Source organism: Somniosus microcephalus, chromosome 9 (genome assembly GCF_052327205.1).
Source record: "Somniosus microcephalus isolate GS21.2 chromosome 9, FLI_Smic_1.0, whole genome shotgun sequence".
Classification (NCBI taxonomy): Eukaryota; Metazoa; Chordata; class Chondrichthyes; order Squaliformes; family Somniosidae; genus Somniosus; species Somniosus microcephalus.
This window is the reverse complement of record NC_140995.1, coordinates 28,387,138-28,411,706: the sequence shown is the minus strand read 5'-3', so window position 1 is coordinate 28,411,706 and position 24,569 is coordinate 28,387,138. Positions and strand designations below refer to the sequence as shown.

General features: G+C 43.6%; 1 protein-coding gene across 1 annotated transcript in view; it reads right to left on the bottom strand.

The window, feature by feature from the left end:
- Nucleotides 1-24,569, bottom strand: part of csmd1b (CUB and Sushi multiple domains 1b) — a 1,295,488-nt gene that overhangs the window by 663,723 nt on the left and 607,196 nt on the right. Inside the window, exon 19 of the mRNA XM_085996460.1 lies at nt 808-999. Within this exon, the coding sequence (XP_085852586.1) occupies nt 808-999 (192 nt within the window). The remainder of the gene's footprint in view (nt 1-807; nt 1,000-24,569) is intronic.

Genomic DNA, 24,569 nt, shown 5'->3' with positions numbered 1-24,569 from the left:
CTTGACAGGGTAGATGCAGGGAGGATGTTTCCCCTGGCTGGGGAGTCTAGAACCAGGGGTCACAGACTCAGAATAAGGCGTCGGCCATTTAGGACTGAGATGAGGAGAAATTTCTTCACTCAGAGGGTGGTGAATCTTTGGGATGCTCTACCCCAGAGGGCTGTGGAGGCTCAGTCGTTGAGTATATTCAAGATAGAGATCGATAGATTTTTGAATATTAAGGGTATCAAGGGATATGGGGATAGTGCAGGAAAGTGGAGATGAGGTGGAAGATCAGCCATGATCTTATTGATTGGCGGAGCAGGCTCGAGAGGCCAAAATGGCCGACTCCTGCTCCTATTTCTTATGTTCTTACGTTCTAATTCAGCACAGACCAAGAATTGAACCTGGGACCTTCTTGCTGTGTAAGCTATGCATAGAGATTCACAGATCCCAAATTGTTTTCATTAGAAATATGAAGATTATAAGGGGAAGCCTTAATGCTGAGAAAAAGAAATAATATTGGCACAAGAAGGTTGAACAACGGGAGAAATAAGTAAAATATAGACCAAACAATGTTCCCTGTAAGCTGCAAGCGCACCAGATATCCCGCGCAGCCGGCTTGCCAGCTTTTCACTAGAAAAACAGGAAAAAATTACAGGAGTATTGGTCCCAAAACTACGACTAACAAGATGTTCACCTATTTATTCAAAATAAAGGGATTGATCCCAGTGTTAAACTGGGGTTGAGGGCGGGGTGGTGCGGAAGAATATAATATGTAAGATCAGCAACTGGAATTTCTAAGCTCAGATTTTTCATTGATTTTACCTATACAGGAAGGCAAAGGGTTGTCCCATACTCTGCGATCTCCACTCAGGCAGGTCAATGTACTGCTTCCATGTAGTGTATATCCTGGATTGCAACTATACAAGATAGCAGTGTCAGCAAAGTGCCCTCCATCCCGCAACTTGTAGCCATAATTAGGAATTCCTGGATCCTCGCACTTCATCAGATCAAAGCCTGCGAACAAGAAATTGTACTTTAAAATACTTTATATTGTACAGTACAAAGACATGGAACAACTACAGAAGAAACTCAACACAATAGATTCAGTCCCACTTCCAACAATAAAACCCTGTGTCCAATTCTTGCAGCACTCTTCTATGTTTGACATGATTATTAGTAATAATGCATAGGATTACATAGGATATACGGTATAGAAATAGGCCATTTGGCCCAACCAGTCCATGCTCCACTCAAGCCTCCTCCCATATTTCCTCATCTAAATCTATCAGCATAGCCCTCTATTCCCTTATCCATAATATACTTGCCTAGCCTCCCCTTAAATGCATCTATACTATTCGCTTCAAACACTCCCTGTGGTAGCAAGTTCCACATTCTCACCACTCACTGGGTAAACAAGTTTCTTCTGAATTCCCTATTGGATCTCTTGGTGACTATCTGACCTTGTTCATCAGTCTATTATGGGGTACCTTATGCGTCATTTCAAGCTCTATGTACTGCGTCATCACTAGCAGTAATCCACTACATAAGAACTTAAGAAATAAGAGCAGGAGTAGGCCATTTGGCCCTTCGAGCTTGCTCTGCCATTCAATAAGGTCATGGCTGATCTTCTACCTCAGAGAATTCCAAAGATTCACCACCCTCTGAGTGAAGAAATTTCTCCTCATCACAGTCCTAAATGGCCGACCCCTTATTCTGAGACTGTGACCTCTGGTTCTAGATTCCCCAGCCAGGGGAAACATCCTCCCTGCATCTACCCTGTCAAGCCCTGTAAGAATTTTGTATATTTCAATGAGATCACCTCTCATTCTTCTAAACTCTAGAGAATATAGGCCTAATTTACTCAATCTCTCCTCATAGGACAATCCCCCCATCCCAGGAACCAGTCTGGTGAACCTTCGTTGCACTCCCTCTATGGCAAGTATATCCTTCCTTAGGTAAGGAGACCAAAACTGTACACAATACTCCAGGTGTGGTCTCACCAGGGCCCTATATAACTGCAGTAAGACGTCTTTACTCTTATACTCAAATCCTCTTGTAATAAAGGCCAACATACCATTTGCTTTCCTAATTGCTTGCTGTACCTGCATGTTAACTTTCAGTGATTCGTGTACAAGGACACCCAGGTCCCACTGAACATCAACATTTTCCAGTCTCTCACCATTTAAAAAAATACTCTGCTTTTCTATTTTTCCTACCAAAGTGGATAACTTCACATTTCTCCACATTATACTGTATTCCATTTGCCATGTTCTTGCCTACTCACTTAGCTATCTATATCCCCTTGAAGCCTCCTTGCATCCTCCTCACAACTTACATTCCCACCCAGCTTGTACATCCTACGTCATTACTAGCTAAATCACGTTCATAGCAGTATTTCATTCTTCACACTTTACAAGTGGCACAACATCGTTCATGTTCAAAATGAATTACTTGCCATTTAATTCACAGATAATTGAAATACTGAACACATTGATAAGCACGCTGCTTAGAATCATTCAGTGTGTCAAGGAGCACAATACCCATGGAAAACATATCATACCTGCTGACCCAAGGCATGTTATTTCTGTACAACACTCAGTGAAGTCTTGAACTCTGTACCGCTGCAATCTAAGACACATGGGGGCTAACTTTCAACTTCAGCTGGAGGATGGAAAACTGGCACTTTCAGATCGGCTGGCTGTTATACACCCGGCCAGATTTTCAATAGAAAGCAAAATCAGGCGAGGTATACAATGGGATCCGAGACAACACCATCGGTTTTCCACCCCCGACGATGTTAGAAGCGCCCCCCCCACCCCCAGCCCCCCCTCGCCCCCGCCATGGTAAAATATTATTGCAAAGGTGGTCGTGAGATACATCTGAGTGGCCTGTTGGGAAACTTTCTGTTCAGCAAGGCTATTGATTTTCACAGAGCAGTGAGTACGTTGCGATGAATTGTCAAAAGCAATACACAGTCGGGTAGATTTTAACTTCGGGTGCTGAATCGGCAGTGATAGGCAGGGCAATCGGGCTGTCCGCCCAATGGGCTGTGTGAGAAGCCCAAACCATTTTGATGGCCATGGGTATGACGGCCAATGCTGAGTGTTAAAGACAATTTAAGTCCAAACGCTCGGTTTGTTTCATTAACTCTTAGCATGCTGCTGTCGAGTCCACTTATGCATTCTCCTGATCTGTGGGTTGTTGATGCAGTTCCTAATTTTAGAGATTGACAAGGTGACATCTGTGATACCACCAAGTGAAACCTCAGTGTTTAGACTTTCAACCAAGCTTTTTGAAGTTGCTCCCTTCTCGAAAATGAATGATCCGGCTTTGTTCAGTAGAAACAGGTGAGTAAAGGGTTGTTTCTTTTTGGCAACTATACTGTTAGTGTTCATCCCAGCATCACAACGCATGAGTTGAAATTTATGAATCCCAGGGAGATTTATTTCCCTAGACCTGCCAGCAATCTAAGGATTAATAGTCAAATAAGGCATTAAGCACCGGTTACAAGTTGCCACTCACTATAAGAAATATGGTTGAAGTGCACTCCAATTCAGAAGTGCAGTAACTCAAGCACAGTTTTTCATCAGGAGAAGTACTCTTTGGGGTACATAAGAATAAGAACATAAGAAATAGGAGCAGAAGTAGGCCAATCGGCCCCTCGAGCCTGCTCCGCCATTCAATAAGATCATGGCTGATCTGATCCTAACCGCCAATCCACTATCACAGAACCATCTCCTGAATCTAACAGAATTAGACACACGAAATAGGAGCAGGATCAGGCTACACGGCCCCTGGGCCCGCGCCGCTACCCACAGGGCCATGACCGATCCGAACCTAGACTCATGTCCAAATTCCTGCCCGCTCCCCGTAACCCTTAATTCCCTTTACTTCTAGGAAACTGTCTATTTCTGTTTTAAATTTATGTAATGATGTAGCTTCTACAGCTTTTTGGGGCAGCATATTCCATGGACCTACCACCCTCTGAGTGAAGTAGTTCCTCCTCATCTCAGTTTTGAAAGAGCAGCCCCTTATTCTAAGACTATGCCCCCTAGTTCTAGTTTCACCCATCATCGGGAACATCCTCCCTGCATCCACCCGATCCGGCCCCTTCACAATCTTATATGTTTCAATAAGATCGCCTCTCATTCTTCTGAACTCCAATGAGTAGAGTCCCAATCTACTCAACCTCTCCTCATATGTCCATCCCCTCATCCCCGGGATTAACCGAGTGAACCTTCTTTGTACTGACTCGAGAGCAAGTATGTCCTTTCTTAAGTATGGACACCAAAACTGTACGCAGTATTCCAGGTGCGGTCTCACCAATACCTTGTACAACTGAAGCAATACCTCCCTATTTTTATATTCTATCCACCTAGCAATGAAAGCCAACATTCCATTGGCCTTCTTAATCACTTGCTGCACCTGCATACTAACCTTTTGAGTTTCGTGCACCGGGACCCCCAGATCCCTTTGTACTTCAGTACTTTCCAGTTTCTTGCCATTAAGATAATAACTTGCTCTACGATTTTTCCTGCCAAAGTGCATAACCTCACACTTTCCAGTATTGTATTCCATCTGCCAAATCTCTGCCCACTTACTTAGCCTGTCTATGTCCCCTTGCAGGTTTTTTATGTCCTCCTCACTCACTACTTTCCCTCCCATCTTAGTATCATCTGCAAACTTTGATATGTTACACTCGGTCCCCTCCTCCAAATCGTTAATATAGATTGTAAAGAGTTGGGGACCCAGCACTGACCCCTGCAGAACACCACTAGTTACTGATTGCCAGTCTGAGAATGAACCATTTACCCCAACTCTCTGCCTGTAAAAATTGGTTGTGGCACATTTTTGAGCACCTAACCAGCGACACGCCATGAACGCGCGCCCAAACCGGGAGGCCCGATGCTAGCCCGAAATTCAACCTCGGGCCTCATTTCCATTATTTGGGCGAGCTGCTGGCACCTGTTGTGCCTCCACAGACAGCGCACCCATTTTAAATAGATAAACGTCAAGCCGCTTGCCTTGCCGGCAGCTATGGGGCCGATCGCAAGTGCCGTGGAGACAGGAGTGTACGCCCGCTTCCCCTGGCACCCCTTAACTTTGTTGTCGGCCACTGAAGAATCATGAGCAGAGCAGGCCCGGGCGGCCAGCCTGTGCCGCTCTTCACAATTCAATCTCAGCCAGGGGCCTAAGACAGGCGCTTGTCCACATATTTACGTAAGTAAGGGGCCTAACGCCTGATTTAGGCTCCTGTCAGGGCTGCCTGGAAAGTATTATAATAGCAAAATACTGCGGATGCAAGAAATCTGAAATAACAACAGAAAATGCTGGAAACACTCAGCAGGCCAGGCAGCATCCGTGGAGAGAGAAACAGGGTTAACGTTTCAGGTCTGGGACCCTTCATCAGAACTGGAAAAAGCTGGAGATGTTACAGATATTAAGCAGGTGCAGAGACGGCGGCGGGGGGGGGGCAGGTGGCAGTGGTTAGGAGGGGAGGAAGGAATTGAAAGAACATCCTGTACTTTTGTAAGAGGCAGGAAAGATAAAATGTTGCAAATGGGAATGGCAAAAATCATACTGCATGAAAAATGGGGGCAGGGATAATTATCTGAAATTGTTAAACTCAATGTTGAGTCCAGCAGGCTGTAAAGTGCCTAATCGGAAGATGAGGTGCTGTTCCTCGAGCTTACGTTGAGCTTCATTGGAACAATGTAATAGGCCGAGGACAGAGAGATCAGAGCGGGAGTGAAGCGGTGAAACTGCCTGGAAACTAGTTCGACCCAATTTCGGCTCTGGCATCTTTCAGGCATCCTTGGGGTGCAGAAAGTTGGTTCCAGAAATTGGCTCTTGTTTGTTAGATCCGTGTATCTTAATGTTGTGTCCTTCAATAATCAGACAAAAGACTGCAGGGAACGATCAACAGGTGTTTACTGAATGAGGGTTACTCTAGAACTAACTATACAGATCACTACTCAGGGTTTATATACAGGTGTGGTCACTGCCGGTACTACAGTATACAGGAGCTGTAAAAAGTAGTTCTCCCCTTAAAGGTACATACATTACATTGTTGGACCCATTTTATGGCTGTAAAATGAATGCAAGGAGGTCCAATTTCTACCCCTTTGTATTTCTTCAACCCACAGAGGCTATCTTTACTCCTGGAGAGCTAAGTAGCTTTCAGCATTTAAAAGATAAGCACAGGCCTTCTAGGCAAAGTTGAGAAGTATATTACGGATGTATTGGAAATACAGAACATCCATTACTTTGGAATTTGCATATTTTTTTTAATGTTTTTTTTTATTTAGGTAATTTAGTACACCAAACCATTCTTAATCACATGCCTCACCCAAAGGTTGTATCTGAATTTTCTTAAAGGAAATTTCCCACAGAGACTGGCGAGCTTTAGATATTTTAAAACCTAAACACCTGCACACTAATCTGTACATCTAAGAACAAAAAGAGTGTTAGATTTACAAATTTAAAATTCAGTCAGGCTTTGGCTACTTTCCTTAAGGTTATAAAAACAATTGAAAGCAGTGACGCTTGTTAAGAATCATTTGTTAGTTGATGGGACCATCCCATAGGTATTTTCTGCTGTGATGGATACTTCAATTTTTTAAAGCACTGTAATTTGTGTTCTAATTATCGGTCCAGCTTCTCGTTGCAGCATAAAATCACAACAGAACATTGATTGTTACTATAAATGTGTCCAAAGACAGGAAAAGTAATGGCCAGGAATTTCCTCGGAGCTGCTCCCTTGCAGTCGTTGTAACAATGCTGAAAGTGCAGCATAAATCCCATTTACTAGCTCAGACGGAGGTCTGAATTTTAATGGGGAAGGCGGGTTGGGGGCAGTGGTGGGGGGGCTCCGGGAGGCCGGGGTTCTTGCAGGCCCTGCCAACTTTAACGGCAGGGCCTGATTTGAATGGGAAGCCTCTGTTTCCCACCTGCAGCCAGCCAGATTGAGAGGCTGGCTGGCTCCGGGGCAGGTAGGCCTGCGACACTAGGCACAGAAGAGGGAGGAAGGGATCATGTGGGAGCCAGGGGGCGGCAGCAGCAGCATGGTGGGTCCGATGACAATTGGGGGCTGCGGGGTGGCGGGGAGTGGTGGGGTTCTGGTGAGGATCAGGGGCGGTGGGGCGGCGGAGGAGAGGGCGTCGGAAGAAGATCAGGGACCAGGACCAGCACGGGGAGGTCCGGAGGAGCGGTGGGAGGTGGGTGGGGAACGGGAGGTATGGGTGGGGGTGACTGGTGGCCTGGGGGTGGGGGGGAGGTGGGAGGCCTCATTGGGGAGAGGTCTGCTTGGGGGAAATCGGAGGCCTCGTAGGGGTCTCTGATCGCGGTGGGGGGGGAGGGTGGTGGGTTAGGTAGGGACGCTGGATCCAGGAGGTAGGTGTAAAGGCACTTAGCTCCTGGATCCAGCAGTCCTCGCCTTGCATTAGCTGGCGGGTTTCACAAGGCATGCAAAACCTAACTAGCTAAATTTAAAGACAAAATGGAGGTTAAAGCAGAGGTTCCAGCCTCATTATCATATTTAAATAGACAGCCCGCCTCCTGGCAGTGGATTGGCTGCCCGCCCCCATCCCTCCTCCGTTAAAACCAGAAGCGGGAGGGCTGGAGGCAGGTTCAGGTCTGGATTCCAATTTTTAACACTTCAACTACCTCCATGCCCCCAACCCACCCATTTTTTAGGTTAAAATTGCCCCCGGGCTTTCTGCCGTACACACAGCAGTGAAGCAGGAGCACCTCTGAGGAAATTCCTGGCCACGTAATTCTACTACTTTCGTTTCATGCAGAAATAGCTGAGATATGACAGCTTGTATACAGGTAGGCATGTCATACCTAAGAGATCCATCCACATCATAATAACATCTGTTAGCTTCTATTCAGCCTCCGATCTAAAATTGTGCAGTTAAATCCAAAAGGGGATCTTCAACTTGTGTGCCATACCTGTACTTGTGACATACAAAGACCAATTGCCCTTCCACTTGTTTCGGGGTATGTGATAAGACACACAACAAGCATCCGTGGTTGTGACCTGCCCAGAGGTGTTCTCCAGATGTGTGCATGGTTGTAAAGGATATTCCCGGTGGAATGTGTTGTGTCGGTACCTTTCTACCTAGACACAATTTAGGACTCAGAACTCAGAGATTCAAACATGAAGTGCTTTATTGGAAGGAAAGGAAGTTCTGGAAAGTTCCGAACAAAGAGAGCTAAAACTTAACAGAGAACACCCAACCATTTATCTCCTGTGACAGCGCCACCACAGGTGGGAGGAGAACACACAATAGAACACACAATACATAACAGAGTGCCTTTCCTGTGCAACTCAATTATGACGACATGTTCCATGGGGCAAATGGCCTTACTCTCTCTCTGTGCATAGTTACTGGAAGAAACCAACAGAACAGTCTGTGTGTGTGACATGCTCAGTGACCTTTTTGTGTTTGTCTGAGAGAGAAAGAGGGAAAACAAACATATATGCATGCGCGAGTGATAAAGTACTGCGGGGGAAAAACGTTGATATTGGTCGCCATTGTGATCATGCATCCACAGGGATTCTGGTTGTTTTTTATTTTCAAAGATTTGAATCAAGTTGATATGGCATTCCTTGGATTCAGACATGTATCAAACAGGACTAGTAACTTGCTACAAAAAGGGGTTCACTCTATGTTTACAGTTCTGTTTTTGTACATGTGGTGGATAAGTGCTGATGCAGTGCCTCTCAAGAGACTGACTTCTGTTTCCCTCGACACGGATGCTGCCTGGCCTGCTGAGTGCTTCCAGCATTTTCTGTTGTTTTTTCAGATTTCTAGCATCCGCAGTATTTTGCTTTGATTTCTGTGTTGTTTTCAACTGTGTTTCATGTCACTGAATAAATATTGAAGGAAGGCACCAGGATACGATTGTAGTGTGGTCTTATTTGTGAGCATTTGTTCAAAGGCAGCTTAGTTCTGCATCCGGCGGTATTATACCCAGCCTGGTAGTTCCTGATGCTGACTCTGGATGCCTGGAATGGAAAGTGCCCCAATCCCCTGTATTGACATCCCTCAACTTGATGAACACAGCAATGAGCAGGGGGGAGACTAATGGTTCACAGAGAAATGAGGATGGGGACAGATTTTGTGGTAATGTGAAAAATGGGGAAAAGGGCACAACAGGGAGACAAATTAGGAAGGGTTGTGCGTATTCGATGCAGTGGAAAGAAGGAAGTTAACTCAGAAGGTAATGAAATGGGCTGAAAGTTCATGCGCTGCTTCTTAACCAAGTCCACTTGAATCCACTGAATAAAACTACAATATGTTAAATTCTAACGGTCTATTCTTTTGTGGTTTTTGACATCACAATGACTTTTTTTATAGCTGTGAATGGTTTTGTAATGACTTAACTGGCGCTGATCCCTTTTAATATCAGATGTTGACTAAAATTAAATGAACAAAGCAAATTCGAAGCCGTATCTTTCTATGATTCAATGATTCTATCCACTAAGTGTACAGTAATTCAGCCCATCCTCCTCAAGCACCCTGATCATTTTGCTGTGTCCACCAGTTTAGGAACCTCTGTAATAGACACCCAAATGAGCTCACGCTCCAGTCAGTTAAAGCATTTGGAATAAAGCAGTTGACAAGTCTCCCTGTTCTCAGTGTGTCCCAGGGAAATGGTCTGATAATTAAGTCACTGCTTTTTCCTTAGAAGCACAGGTTTCGAAACAGTTTTACTCTCAGAGACATCTGAAAAATGGGGAGTAGAAAGGTTTGCCTCTATCTTTTTCTTTCATCCTAACTGCATCCTCTGCGGTGTGTTTGGTGTGATTCTCATTAACGCTGATTAACCAGTCTGCTTAGTAACTTAACCTCTTCAGAAAGTCGACAAACAAGTTAATCCTATTATGAAATGCAACCACTATTGCCACCAAAATGTGGTTTCCCAAAGAGCTGAAGCAGTGCTCTTGTTGTAAAAGCAAAATCCACTTTTTATTCAGGGAATATAAACACAAGAGACAACAGCAACATACCAAACGGGATAGATTTTTGTCTTCACTGCCTGGGCAGTAATTTGGCAGAGCAGATCACCATAGAATCCATCCCATTTTCGTTCCATTGATTACAATAGACTGAAATTCGGGCAGGTTCTGTAAAGGGCGGGCGATTCGTTAAATTATCACCCAGGCAATGAAGTCGAAAATCTACCCCAGTATTTTCTACAATATCAATGCAGTTCATGAATAATTTCTCCTTCCCTTCATACGGTCCAAAAACAACAACCGCATTAAATTGACGAAATGCCAAACTAACCGCCTATCATATTAACACACAATTTTTCACTGATTTGAATAATTGCTCTAGTAGGATTTAACGTCAGTGAGGTTATCAAAATCATCTTTGTCAATCCATTACATAATTGCAATTCTGACAGTAAAATTAACCAAAGTATTTTGGTCCTTTCAGAAAAAACGAGTTAAGTGAATCCCTGCCAAAGAGCGGGTAAGCTCAATAATAGATGCTGAACACAGGATATGCAGGCAAGGGCTGTGATCATGAATCGTAACCCTAATAGTAAAATTCAATTGCTGCTCAGCCAATTGCTTAGCTATCAGACCACTGGTTGATGATCCAATTACAATGCAGTATAACTGATATTAGATTGCAATTTGATGAGTGGTGTGAAAAGAGGTTTTTGTATTAATATTGATGTAACATTGGGGGAGAAATTCGGTATAGCCCCGTTTGGGGCGCTAAAACTTAAAAAGTTGAAAAATTAGCGCCAGGCGCTAAAAATTATTGCCTCCCGCGAAATTGAGTTTTAGCGCTCCAAGAGGGACGTGGAGTGCTAAATCAAGCACTAACCACTTAGGGCGCTAAAGTTCGAGAGCGGGGCAGTAGCGGCAGAGTGCTAAACAATTTCGAGCGCATTGTAAACGGCGCTCTTTCATCACAGAGGCTGCTTCCCTCGCTTAAAGGGAAGGGCCAATGATGCTGCACAAGCTAGTTGTCGTTAGTTCTGTTTTGCAAGGCGACCTGGGCGACTGCCATAACAGCCCCAAACACTCTTACAAAGTGGGGGGCTTGGACATCTTGCACCAATGAAACATTAAAAACTTTGCGCAGGCACCAGACTGGTGCAAATAATAAAGGTTGCGCGAGGTGAAAAGCATTCCCTTTAATTACCGCTCCCGAAGCGGCCAGACAATTTCACAACGCCTCCTCTTGCTGACATTGTTGGCGCGAAGCGATAAAGCAGGGGAAAAGAGTCAATTTTCCATCCGGGGCGATAGCGGGGCGCTGCGCACTTTATGACATCACAATCTGCGAGGGGCTAGAGGCCCAGGCGCTAAGAGTTAGCGCCAGCACTAAATCGGCACTGAAATTCGCGGGCGTCACTGCATTCGCTGCACCCAGACGCTAACCCCTTAGCGCCCCATTAGCGCCCCCGCCAGGCGCTAATGGGAGGCACTAACATAGCGAATTTCGCGGCCTTTGTGTCTACAGTCAACTACAAGAAGTTTTCTGTCTGTTCCCTCACACCTGGAGATATTTGGATGATAAAAAGTTCAAATGGCTACTAAATAACAGTGCATTTTGAAGCTCTGAAGGCTTTTCTAGATTGTTATTAATTGAACTTAATAACAAATGCTACATAGTGTTGAAAGTAACTCGCTCTGAATCTATTCGAGTCGGTTGAAAGGAAGTACTAAAGTAGAAAATTGAAGAACATTTGAAGCCAGCTAACTTCCTACAGGTCTATGTGATTTTTAATTAGTTACTCTAAAGTTGACTTAATCCTGATCTATGTCACTGTATCACCTTCATGCACTATCCCCATATCCCTTGATTCTCTTAGTACCCAAGATTTCTGTCTTGAATATACTCTCAACGACTGAGCATCCACATCTCTCTGGGGTAGAGAATTCCAAAGAAAAACAACCCTTTGACTGAAGAAATTTCTCCTCATCTCAGTCCTAAATGGCCAACCCGTTATTCTGAGGCTGTGACCCCTAGTTCTAGACTCCCCAGTCAGGGGAAACATCCTCCCTGCATTTACCCTGTCAAGCCCTTTAAGAATTTTATATGTTTCAATGAGATCACCTCTCATTCTTTTAAACGCTAGGCAATGTAGGCCTAGTCTACTCAATCTCTCCTCAAAGGACAATCTCCTCGTCCCAGAAATCAATCTGGTTAACCTTTGTTGCACTCCCTCCAAGGCAAGTATATCCTTCCTTAGGTAAGGAGACCAAAGCTGTACACAGTAGTCCAGGTGTGGTCTCACCAGGGCCCTGTATAATTGTAGTAAGGCTTCTTTACTCTTATACTGTTTGTAATAAAGGCTAGCATACCATTCGCTTTCCTACTTTCTTGCTGTACCTGCATGTTAACTTTCTGTGATTTGTGAACAAGGCCACCAAGGTACCTCTGAATACCAACATTTCCCAATCTCTCGCTATTTAAAGTATTCTGCTTTTCTATTTTTCCTACTAAAGTGGGTAACATCACACTTCTCCACATTATATTCCATCTGCCATGTTCTTGCCCACTCACTTAACCTGTCTATATCCCTTTGCAGCCTCTTTGTGTCCTCCTCACAGCTTACTTTCCCACCTAATTTGGAATCATCAGCAAACTTGGATACATTACACTCGGTCCCCTTATCTAAGACACTGATATAGATTGTAAATAGCTGAGGCACAAGAACTGATCCTTGCGGTACCCTACTAGTTACAACCTGCCAACCCGAAAATGACCCGTTTATTCCTACTCGCTGTTTTCTGTCCATTAACCAATCCTCAATCCATGCTAATATATTATCCCCAATCCCATGGGCTCCAATTTTTGTGTAATAATCTCTTGTGTGGCACCTTATCGAATGCTTTTTGAAATTCCAAATACACTACATCCACTGGTTCCCCCTTATCTACCCTGCTAGTTGCAACCTAAAAAAACTGGAACAAAATTATCAAATATGATTTCCCTTTCATAAATCTGTGTTGACTCTGCCCAATAAAATTATGATTTTCTAAGTGCCCTGTTACCACGTCCCTAATAATAGATTCTAGCATTTTCCCTACTATAAGATAAAGAGAGACTTAAAGAAAAATGATGGTATATGTTCCGCTCTTTTCTTATGTCCCAATCATTTACACTGATTTCTGTTCATTTTACGCCGGTTTTATGTTCTAGTGCATGTTAAGGATTTTCTCAGAAATGTCAGTATGAATTAGCGTTGGCTAGATCAGCATAGAAACTGGCGTTAAGTTAAATAAAATTCTGGCATGAGTCAGATCAAGGAGATTCTGGCCCGCTATTTCAGAAAGAAAGAAACCTCTTCTGCTTGGGTTGGGGATATATTGCATGCAGAGAACTGAACCATTTCTCAGTCAAATGTCCAAGGTCGAAACATCAGAACAATGGCAAACTGTGACTACGCATTGTAGATAAAGCTAATTTTGACCGAGATAAAGGTTACATTCACTTCCTTTAAATTTTTTGAGCTGTACAAAATCAATTTGCTGACAAATTACATGCTAACATGCTCATAATCAACAAACAAGTCAGATTTCAGTAAGACTTTAGTACTCCATTTTTAGCTGAGAATGAATACCTGAGACTGTTCGATGTGGCAAGTGGCAGAGTGCTTCAGGATTCTAAGATTTCACTGCTCACGTTCAACAAAACAAAAATGAAACCATTTGGGAAATTAAGAATTAGTGTTAAAATCCACAAGAACTAAAATAAGTATAACAGTGAGTTTCAAATAGTGAATGTTGACTTGTTCTAGCTGCTAGATGTTAGAAACTAGGGGTGCCTAAAAATGTATATGGCTATGTGAATAATAGCATTTAAATGATTGTATGTTTCTGCTCAAGACAAGTAAGGGGTTAATGTATAAGTTTCGTTTTCATACAGTTTTCATACAGTTCTGGATGTGCAAAAAAATTCTCCAATTAAATATTGGGAAAACCAAAGCCATTGTTTTTGGTCCCCGCCACACACTCCGTTCCCTAGTCATTGACTCCATCCCTCTCCCCAACAGCTGTCTGAGGTGGAACCACACTGTTCGCAACCTTGGTGTCATATTTGACCCTGAAAGAGCTTCCGACCACATATCCGCAGCCTAACAAAGACCACCTACTTCCACCTCCGTAACATCGCCCTTGCCTCAGCTCATACGCTGCTGAAACCCTCATCCATGCCTTTGTTACCTCTAGACTTGACTATTCCAACGAACTCCTGGCTGGCCTCCCACATTCCACCCTACGTAAACTTGAGGTCATCCAAAACTCAGCTGCCCGTGTCCTAACTCGCACCAAGTCCCGTTCGCCCATCACCCCTGTGCTAGCTGACCTACATTGGCTCCCAGTTAAGCAGCGCCTCGATTTCAAAATTCTCATCCTTGCTTTCAAATCCCTCCATGGCATCACCCCTTCCTATCTCTGTAACCCCCTTCAGCCCCACAACCCCCAGAGATATCTGCGCTCCTCTAATTCTGCCCTCTTGAGGATCCCTGATTATAATCGCTCAACCTTTGGTGGCCGTGCCTCCTGTTGCCTAGGCCCTAAGCTCTGGAATTCCCTGCCTAAACCTGTCCATCTCTCTACCTCTCTTTCCTCCTTTAAGACGCTCCTTAAAACCTACCTCTTTGACCAAGCTTTTGGTCACCTGCCCTAACTTATCCTTATGTGGATCGGTGTCAAATTTTTTGTCTTAAAATACTCCTGTGCAGCGTCTTGGGACATTTTATTACACTAACGGCGCTATATAAGTACAAGTTGTTGTTGTTGTTTTCCTGGAGGTTCGTATTGGAATTTCAGACAAAATGTCTTCAGTTAGTTTAGGTGAGGCATAAACATTCCACACAGGGGCCCACAGGATGGCCTTGCCTGTTACATCTGTTGGTTGTAAGTTAGGGTTTTGACTTTGTGAATGTTTCTGTAATTTGGCCAATGAAGGTCCAACCTATGTTTCTTCCATTATTGCTAATAACCATATTATAATCTCTACAGGTAGAATTTGGAGTTTGTTTAGCAGAACTGCTTGTGAAGATAATTAAAAGTTAATTAGTTGAAAGACGTAGAATAAAAGGAATTTAGGGGAGTTAAGGTATCCATCTCAGGAAGGAACATTCTGTTGGATTAAAGGGAGATAGTTTGGATAATGGCAGGTTGAGCAAGACAGCTCTGACATGGGCCTCTTGATTGAAGGGGTACAAGGCCAAGCCTAGTACCAATTGTAACAGGGTGGATGGGGACAAAGAGAGATAAGACAAATTCCAATGGAGGAACCTCCAAAATGTAAAAACAAGAAAGATAAATTGGATGTGATTATGAGACACCTTTAGGGGAGGGCTTTCATCCAATTATCGAGACAAAGAACTTGATGCCCCATTGGGTAATGAGGATTTAGAGGAACCGCTATAGGTTAAATGGTCCTGTCAATAATTTGGCCTCAGGCCCAACCCTAAAAAGAGAATAAAAGTAACACCGAGGGTTTGCCCACTCAGACAGTGGAGGGGAGAGCTAAGCAAAGGTTGGGCTGGTCGAACACTCTTTCGAGAGTGATTCCATGCTCACCAGGTCTAGACGAAAGAAAGAGAGGCTGCAAGTCAGAGAACTGTTCACGCACGCCAGCCATCTGTCCGATCGAGTCTAGTACCAGCTGCTTGTCACGGTCATGTGTTTTTGCTGTATTACTAGTGTGTGATATTCCATCCTAAACTCTGATTAAACACAGTGGGGGAAAAATTCAGTTGGTTTGCGCCTCCCATTAGCACCTTAAGAGGGCGCTAATGGGGCGCAAAGCAACTAGCGCCCGTGCGCGCCGATGTTTGCACCGCTCACGAAATTAACTACACATTTTGCAGCGGCGCTAAACATTACTGCCATGATCTCCTGCGCTGGTAGATCGTGACGTCGGTCGAGTGTGCAACACCCCGGTAGTGCCCCGGACCGGATATTGAGTGGCGCCCCCTGCCTTACCGCCTGCCGCTAGCAACGACAGGTTGAGGGGAGCATTTTGCAGTCAGAAAGGGACTGGGGGAGCGCTATTTAAAGGCGACTGCTTCCTGCCTTTTTTTGTTGGTGATATTTTTGCACCACGCATTCTGAGAGAGAGAGAGAGAGAGACTTCTGGAGAGATTCAATGCTGTGTGAAGGAGTTTTGGGTACTGAGCAGCACTTTGCAGGTTCGTTTTGATTTGCCCTTCCTTGTATCGATTTAGAAGAGATTGTGGGGGCTGCACTCTGAGCTCTTTCCCTGGGCCTCTCCATTGTTCTTTCCAGCAGATTGGCTGTACAGGTCTCTCCAGGCCGAGATTCAAGGCTGCAATGAGCAGGGTGTGGATGGAGAGCAAGATCGACCCTCCCCTTTAAGAACTGGCCGGCGCCATTGTGTCTGTGTTCCATTGCTGACTGACATCACATGAGCTTCACCAGTGCTCTGAGGTAGCACCTCGCTCCTTGGCCTTTGCACTTTAAGAGAGGTGTGTAGCGCCTGATTTAGTGCTCCAATCACCTCCAGGGGCGATAGAAGCCAAGTTTGCAGTTGGAGGCGATAATTAGTGCCAGGCGCTAAACTTTGCGCACGGCCGATAATCACACCCCAAACGGGTCGATACTGAATTTTTCCCCCAATATACCCACCATATTGGTTTGCACTCGATCCTGTTTACCAGAGTTACGCGAATCTCTACATAGAGTCATTCAACTGTCTTTCTTCAAAAGAGAAAGCAAGTTAGAAGGTACCATCAACTCCATTCAAATCGATCTCAAAGTCTCACCTACATAATTGCCAACCTTTAGCTGTAAAATGATTTGGGTAGAGGCAGTTTAATGAGCTTGTTGATGGAAAGTTCTTACACCAGTGTCTCTCTAATGGTGGTGGTAATGAAGGAGGTTGATAAAGTATACCAATGCATTGATCCAAAGCAACTTAACAAAGCCCTCAATTGTAATCGATGCCTACTTTGAACCATAGATGATGTTCTGCCTGAACCAGTGAAACTAAAACCATCACAGTTTCAGATGCACAAATAGTTTTGACATATTTTGTTTGATGAAGAAATGAGTCTGCTGAAACTATTTGGAAGATACAGATAATTGAGCATGTCTTTCAGGAGTCACTGTTGTGGCGGATGACATTTTAGTCTATAGTACAGAGGAACAGAGCCTTTAGCGGAAATTGGAAACTCTGTTAAAGCAAAACCAACAAAAAGCTTTCAAAATGAACAAGGACAAAATGAAGCTCAAAGAATGAGAAGTGGAAAGTTTGGATCAAAAACTCTCTGAAGATGGACTGAAAATAGGTCTTCCTAAAGGGAAGCAGTTCTTAAGACGCCTTCTCCAGTCAACAAGCAAGATATCCAGAGAATTCTGAGAATGACTATATTTCCTTTTCAGGTAGCAAAGGTAACATCTCCTCTTTGTGACCTTCTAAAGAAATAAGTTTACTTTGTATGGGCCTGTCACCATGATAAACATCTGAGTAAGGTCAGAAAGATCATTTCTTAATCATCAGTATTAAAATACCTTAACATCAATAAGTACGTACTTCTACATTGTAATATACACGCCCAAAAAAGACTGGGAGCATGTCTCATGGAAGATGTAAGAAGTCACACAACACCAGGTTATAGTCCAACAGTTTTATTTGAAATCACAAGCTTTCGGAGCGCTGCTCCTTCGTTAGGTGAAGTCACCTGACGAAGGAGCAGCGCTCCGAAAGCTTGTGATTTCAAATAAAACTGTTGGACTATAACCTGGTGTTGTGTGACTTCTTACATTTGTCCACCCCAGTCCAACACCGGCATCCTCCACATCATGGAAAAAGGACAGCCTGTGCCTTATGCCTCAAGATTTCTAACAGAAAAAAAGCAAGAACTGATGCTCAGATTTAAAAAATCTCATAGTCATTGATTTTGGTATGTAAACAGTAAGGGGGAAAAATTCAGTTGCTTTGTGCCTCCCGTTAGTGCCCCAAGAGGGCGCTAATGGGGCGCAAAGCAACTAGTGCCCGGGCGTGCTGATGTTTGCACTGCTCGCGAAATTGACCAGACATTTTGAGGCAGCGCTATACACTACCACCACGATCTCCTGTGCCCGCAGATCGTGACGTCAGTTGAGCGTGCAATGCCCCAGTAGCGCCCCGGACCGGATATTGAGTGGCACCCCCTGCCTTTCTGCCTGCCGCTAGCAATGACAGGTTGAGGGGAATGTTTTGCAGTAGGGAAGGGACTGGGGGAGCGCTATTTAAAGGCGACCGCTTCCTGCCTTTTTTGTCGGCAACATTTTTGCACCACGCATTCTGAGAGAGAGAGAGAGACTTCTGGAGAGATTCAACGCTGTGTGAAGGAGTGTTGGGTATTGAGCAGCACTTTGCAGGTTCATTTTGATTTGACCTTCCTTGAATCGATTTAGAAGAGACTATGGGGGCTGCACTCTGAGCTCTTTCCCTGGGTCTCTCCATTGTTCTTTCCAGCAGATTTGATGTACAGGTCTCTCCAGGCTGAGATTCAAGGCTGCAATGAACAGGGTGTGGATGGAGAGCAAGATCGACCCTCCCCTTTAAGAACTGGCCAGCGTCAGTGTGTCTGTGTTCCATTGCTGACTGACATCACATGAGCTTCGCCAGCGCTCTGAGGTAGCGCCTCGCTCCTCGGTGTTAGCGCTTAAGAGAAGTGTGTAGCGCCTGATTTAGCACTCCAATCACCTCCAGAGGCGATAGAAGCCAAGTTTGCAGTCAGAGGCGATAATTAGTGCCAGGCACTAAACTTTGCGCTCGGCCGATAATTGCGCCCCAAACAGGGCAATACCAAATTTCTCCCCCAAGACTTGAGCAAAAAACATGCAAAGGAAGCCATTTTGCAAAAGAGTTTAATTCAAGCACCGAAAAGGCTCCAAAGAATGGTGCCACATTTTCAAATATCTGAATTTCGTATTGGCTGCAAAAGAGGTATTGGGGTGTTTATTGCTGGTACACTAACCAGAAAGTTTCTACATTATACAACTAGAAAAGGTGACAGAGACGTCATGTTAATTGATGCACATCCAGAAGCAGTAAAAGTTATAAAAACTATCAATTTGCTGCAATATTTACCCCTATCTGAGAATGGAATGACCAACACTCTGCAAGCTACTAGAATAGATGAAGATCGGAAATGATTGAGAATGACAATAAATGAAGAATGACCTGATACAAGAGAGGTGCCACCCCAAACCTCTGTTTATTCCAACATGAGAGAGACAATAGGCCTAGGGGATGGTCTGATATTCAAGAAAGAATGAATAATTATATCACTCTGTATGAGAGAAGAAATGAACTATCAAGCTACGTTGGAATCCAGGATTGTATATGGAGAACTAAAGAAGTAATTTACCAACCTCTGATGAACAAGGACATATTGACGTACATACCTGGGTGTGATATATGCCAACAGTTTGAAGCCAAACAGCATAAGGAAATGCTTATTAACCATCACATATTAGAAAAGCCCCAGGAGGGTGTGATCTATTTGAAATAGATGGAAGAAACTATGTTCTGTCGATTACGCTGACAGACTGATTAGGAAAAGAAGAAAGACTTGCATTTATATAGCGCCTTTCATGACCACTGGACGTCCCAAAGCACTTTACAGCCAATCAAGTACTTTTTAAAACGCAGCAGCCAATTTGCACACGGTAAGCTCCTATAAACAGCAATGTGATAATGACCAGATAATCTGTTTTTTAGTGATGTTGATTGAGAGAGATATATTGGCCAGGACACCGGAGATAACTCCCCCCTGCTTTTCTTCGAAATACTGCCGTGGGATCTTTTATGTCCACCTGAGAAAGCAGACAGAGCCTCGGTTTAACGTCTCATTCGAAAGACGGCACTTCTGACAGTGCAGCAATCCCTCAGCACTGTACTGGAGTGTCAGCCGAGAGGAGATGAAGACACCGGCAGAAAACAATCATTATTGTCAGAAATTTCCTTGAGCGTTCTTGAGTTCAGCTGCGATAACTTCACCAGAAGATTAGTAGAATCCTCGGATACACCGCGTAAAAGGAATGGGAGAACCACCGATGTAATTCCCAATATATAAGTGAAGAGACGAGAGTCCATGAACACTCCATAACAGGGCTGATTTTTACTTTTGCTGATGGTGGGAAATGGGCGGTAGCGGATCGGGTGCCCACTATATACCCGCCCGATTTCCCTTTCCGTTGAGGTCAATGGAGAGGAAAATCGGGCAGGTGTATAACGGGCCACCAATCCGTTACTGCCGATTTTCCACCACCACCGAAAGTTAAAATCGTCCCGATGGTGACACAAATAGGGCTGGCCAGCAACAGAGCATAACAGAAGAAAAGACAGAGGTCGGTAAGCAACAAAAAACTGAGCCAGCAACAAAATAGTGAGCCAGCACAACAACTGAAAGTAACTCTACAAATAACGAGCCTGCCACCCAAAACAACAAGGAGCAGTTTAGTAGTGCGAAAACCATGCATCAATGATTTTATTTATCAGTGACTTTATGGGAAATGTTAATACTGGAACTGTTGGACAGATTTTATCGTTATTGAAATGTTCCTTTTCTTTTGAGAAGATGCATCAATATTGGTGTAACTCTGTATCCAAATCAAGTAGAGGAAATTCCCTAACTGTTCCCTTTGACCTGCAGCTGCTTGTATGATGGTCTAGCTGAAATGGCTGAGAATAACACCACGGGGTAGAGTTTCCGCTTTGGCTGCAATCGGCAACCCAGGTGCAAATTGCATCCAAAATGTTTTGCTTTAAAAAATATTCCTTGATGTAGTTAAGAGTGGTAACTTTGTACAGTTTGATTAATACAGCTGAAAATGGGTTTATCACACAAAAAGCATTTTAATCGGAGTGTCTCATCCACCACCTATGAGTAACTTGATTGTAAAAAACTGAAAATTATTTTAAAAAGCTAAGTAGAACCATTTACTAGTTATATATTGGTAGTCAGTTTCAAAGTAAATTTTAAAAAAAAATAATATTCAAAAGCTTTCATAACGTGCCTATTGGTGTCCTTAAAAGCTTAATTTTAAGAACCTCTTCGAAGGCCTGCAAATGAGTGCAATTAGTGGAAACTCACAATGGCGATTAATTCAACCTGGGGGCATAGCTGGTTTTGTGAGCAGGGCTGGCTTCTAGCGCGATGTTTTATAAACCAGTGATCTTCTGCGCTGGTTACACCGATTTTGGGAGAATTGCACCGAAAAAAGCAGCTCAACCAAGCGGAAACCCCAGGCCCACATGTTTTGAAGCTCTGAAATAATGTTAATAATGGAACTTAATAACAGATGCTACAAATCGTCTCACAAGCTTTCGCTTTGCACTGACTGCAGTACAACTGTAACCAGCTGTGAAGAGAATTGTAAAAAGTTCCATTGGACTTCTGTTTTACATTTTACTTTTAGCTTTCTATGGTTTACAATGTGTCAACCGCCCCATTGCCTAACGTTAAAAATATAGCCGTCATATGAGTGCCCGAGAATGGAGCTCTGTGCCTGCTTGCAAGCGTGCAGTGTGCAGAGCTCCACTTTGTCCAACCAGATCGTTTGGAGCCTGCTGGTAATTCAGCCCTGCTGGATAAGTCAGCCTTGCTGCCTCCACGTTGCTTAAATGTAACAGGGCTCACAAATCTGTCCACTTTGCAGGTGGGGGAAGCCAGCTGGGAGACTAGTCCAGCCTCGCTACAGCTACTGGCAGTCAATCATGGGGCAACACTGATTTCAGCGACAGAGAATTCAGCAGCAGCCATGGGAAGCATACCCTTCCCAGCCGAGAGATGATGCATGACAGCGAGGAACAGCTGGCAAGAGAACCTGAGAAAGAAAAGCTCGGAAATTGAAATAAATACATTTACATGAATTGAATGGAAGTGATTCAAGACAGATCAGCTGCTTTTTTATAAATCGCATCTTACCGTGCACAATCTGGCTTTGCCATTCAAAATACTGTATGATTCTCCCAGCTAGTACAGCCCACCTCACCTTTAGTAATTTTGGAGGCCAAGTGACAGTCATAAAAAAACTCGACTTTCATCCTTATAATTGAAGATATAATCTGAGACCCTCAACGAGATTACTAGTTTGTAATTATTCCTGGCTATCTGCTACTCTGTAAGCACATGCAGTGCATGGAATTTGACGAAACATTTTTACCCTGTAAACAGCAATGACAGCACAAGGTAAGACGAAACCATCCAGTGAATGTCAATCACCCTGCAGTAACACTGTGACTGCAACACTGCTGCTAATAACAAGGAACATTGGAATGGCCCAGAAAACTGCAAAAATCCATACAATGTATATAGAGGGTGAATTTCTACAAGGCTCTACCTGCTCCTCCACTGTAACTTTAGCAGAAGAGCCACATCCACCCCAGAAAAACAGCGTGAACGCTATTAATGTTGCTTTTCCTCAGTTTCGCCCAGTTTGAGAGAACCCTGTAGAAATTCACCCTTAGAGTCCAACCTGTACTTACAGACACCAAATAAAGTAGCCACATGTTTGAACAGTCAAATATTGGAGAGTAACAATCTGGGCTCTCTACCAACTCTCTTCATTCAGTTTCCATTAGCAGATCTGCAATATGATTAAAAACATTCACCCCTAAACGTGCTGTGAATGTAGGTAGTGGATCGCAAGATTAACAATTAGCCTTTGACTGAGCTATCTCTCACAGTAGGCTGCATGAGTTGCCCACCGTGCAGTCAGGCCATATTGTCAGGCCATATTGTTCAGGCTAAAATGACAAGTTCTAATTTATTTACAAGAATAAAGATTAGGATTTTATAGAAGCAAATTGATACAGTCAGGTACTGACAGGCTGAATACTTATAAAGACAGAAAAAGATTGAAGCAGTTTACAAGAGTTAGTCAGTATTCAGCTAAACCATTCCCTAAGATTTATGATGGTGCAATAAAATTTAAAGATTAGAGCAGTGTCAAAATAACATTAACAGGATTCTTTCAATTAAACATGATTTTTAATAACATTTGAAATAATCATCAGTCATGTTACATATGTGACTGGCAGTCAAAGTCTGACTGTATATCAAGGCCACCTGTGAATTATAATCAATCTGCTTAGTCCCCTGGGGAGTCAATAATGGCCCAGAAATTCGGGTCTCCACGGGTGAGTACGCACGGGGTACTCACCCGTAGGCCCAACGAAAGTGCCGGTTTCGTGCATGCATGCGTGGGAAACCGGAACTTCCGTTCCCTTGAAAGGGGTTCAGAGGTGGAACGCGTGCGCCGGAGAGGCAGCGCGTGCGCACTGAACTTATGTTTTTTTTCCAGGTTTTTCCGGGAGGGTAAGTCTCCAGAAGGCCTGCTTTTAACAAGGTAAGTGGTGAATTAATTAAAATTAAAACATTTTTTCCACAGGTTTATTATTCTTAAATACTTTAAAGAAAGGTAAGTTTATTTTTAGCCCTGTTAGAAAATGTAATTAATTTTTTCAAAAATTTAAATTATTGTTTAAAATAGTTATTTTATATCATTTATAGTAATTTTAAAAATGTGATTTAAAAAAAAATTTATTTGAAGTTTTAGTGATTTTTGGGGCTTATAGTATTTATGGTTTTGACAGCTCTTCCTGTCAATTTTATGAATGGGCACTTCCCTGCTACCATTGGCTCTCCATGGCCCACGTGATCCCAGGGGACGCATCGAACTAACTGCGCCCCTGGGACACACAAACTCTGCGCGCCGGCAGCTGGACGAGGCCCAGGATCGGAATCCCACACAGGCCCACAGTACAACAGCCGGCGCGCTAGGTAAGTGCAGGTCGGAGGCTTGCACCCGCGGGAAGCCTCCGACCTGAATTTCTGGGCCAATAAATAGGTTTGACTATCATATAGAATACCAGACACTATAAAATGATCTAAATGCTGCAATCTAATCTGGAGATTCAAAAGATACCCTTGTGCTGAACCCCTTTATTGGGTTAATATCTTATAATTATAGCCAGGTACCCGTAATTCCACAGGTAATATTCCACAACTTGAAGATGAATTGTTACATTGATAGCACAGCAGAATTGAATAATAAAAGTTAAATGAATTGTTACCTCCTCTTTCTCAGATTTATTCCCCTCAGTAATCCATAACCTCTGGAAGTTTGTGTCAACAAATAGCAATCATCTTCATATTTAAATTCCACCTGACTCTAATTCAGTAGATCAACTCATTTGAACTGATCTTTACTACCCATAACTATAATTATGAGCAGGGTCACCATGGCTTCAAAACCAAAGTCATCTTGTGGGTGAGATAGTAGGTGCTACACATATGCTGAAACTGGCATACTGACAGAACTGGGCTCCCAGCCATCTGTTTCCCTCCCCATCCCCTCTCAGTTCTCAGTAAGCAACTAGGGAAAAAAGGTCATCAAAAAATGAATAGATTTAACACATTGCCAAGTGAGGCAAAACTGAACAATGTCATCAAGTGAGAACTGAAATTAATCTTTCGGGCCACAAAAATTGGCCCAGTTTCATTTATTTCTTTGTTTGCAAGCAACAAAACCTGTTTTAGTAAATGGGTCAACGAAAAACAACAGTGGTAAATGTGAA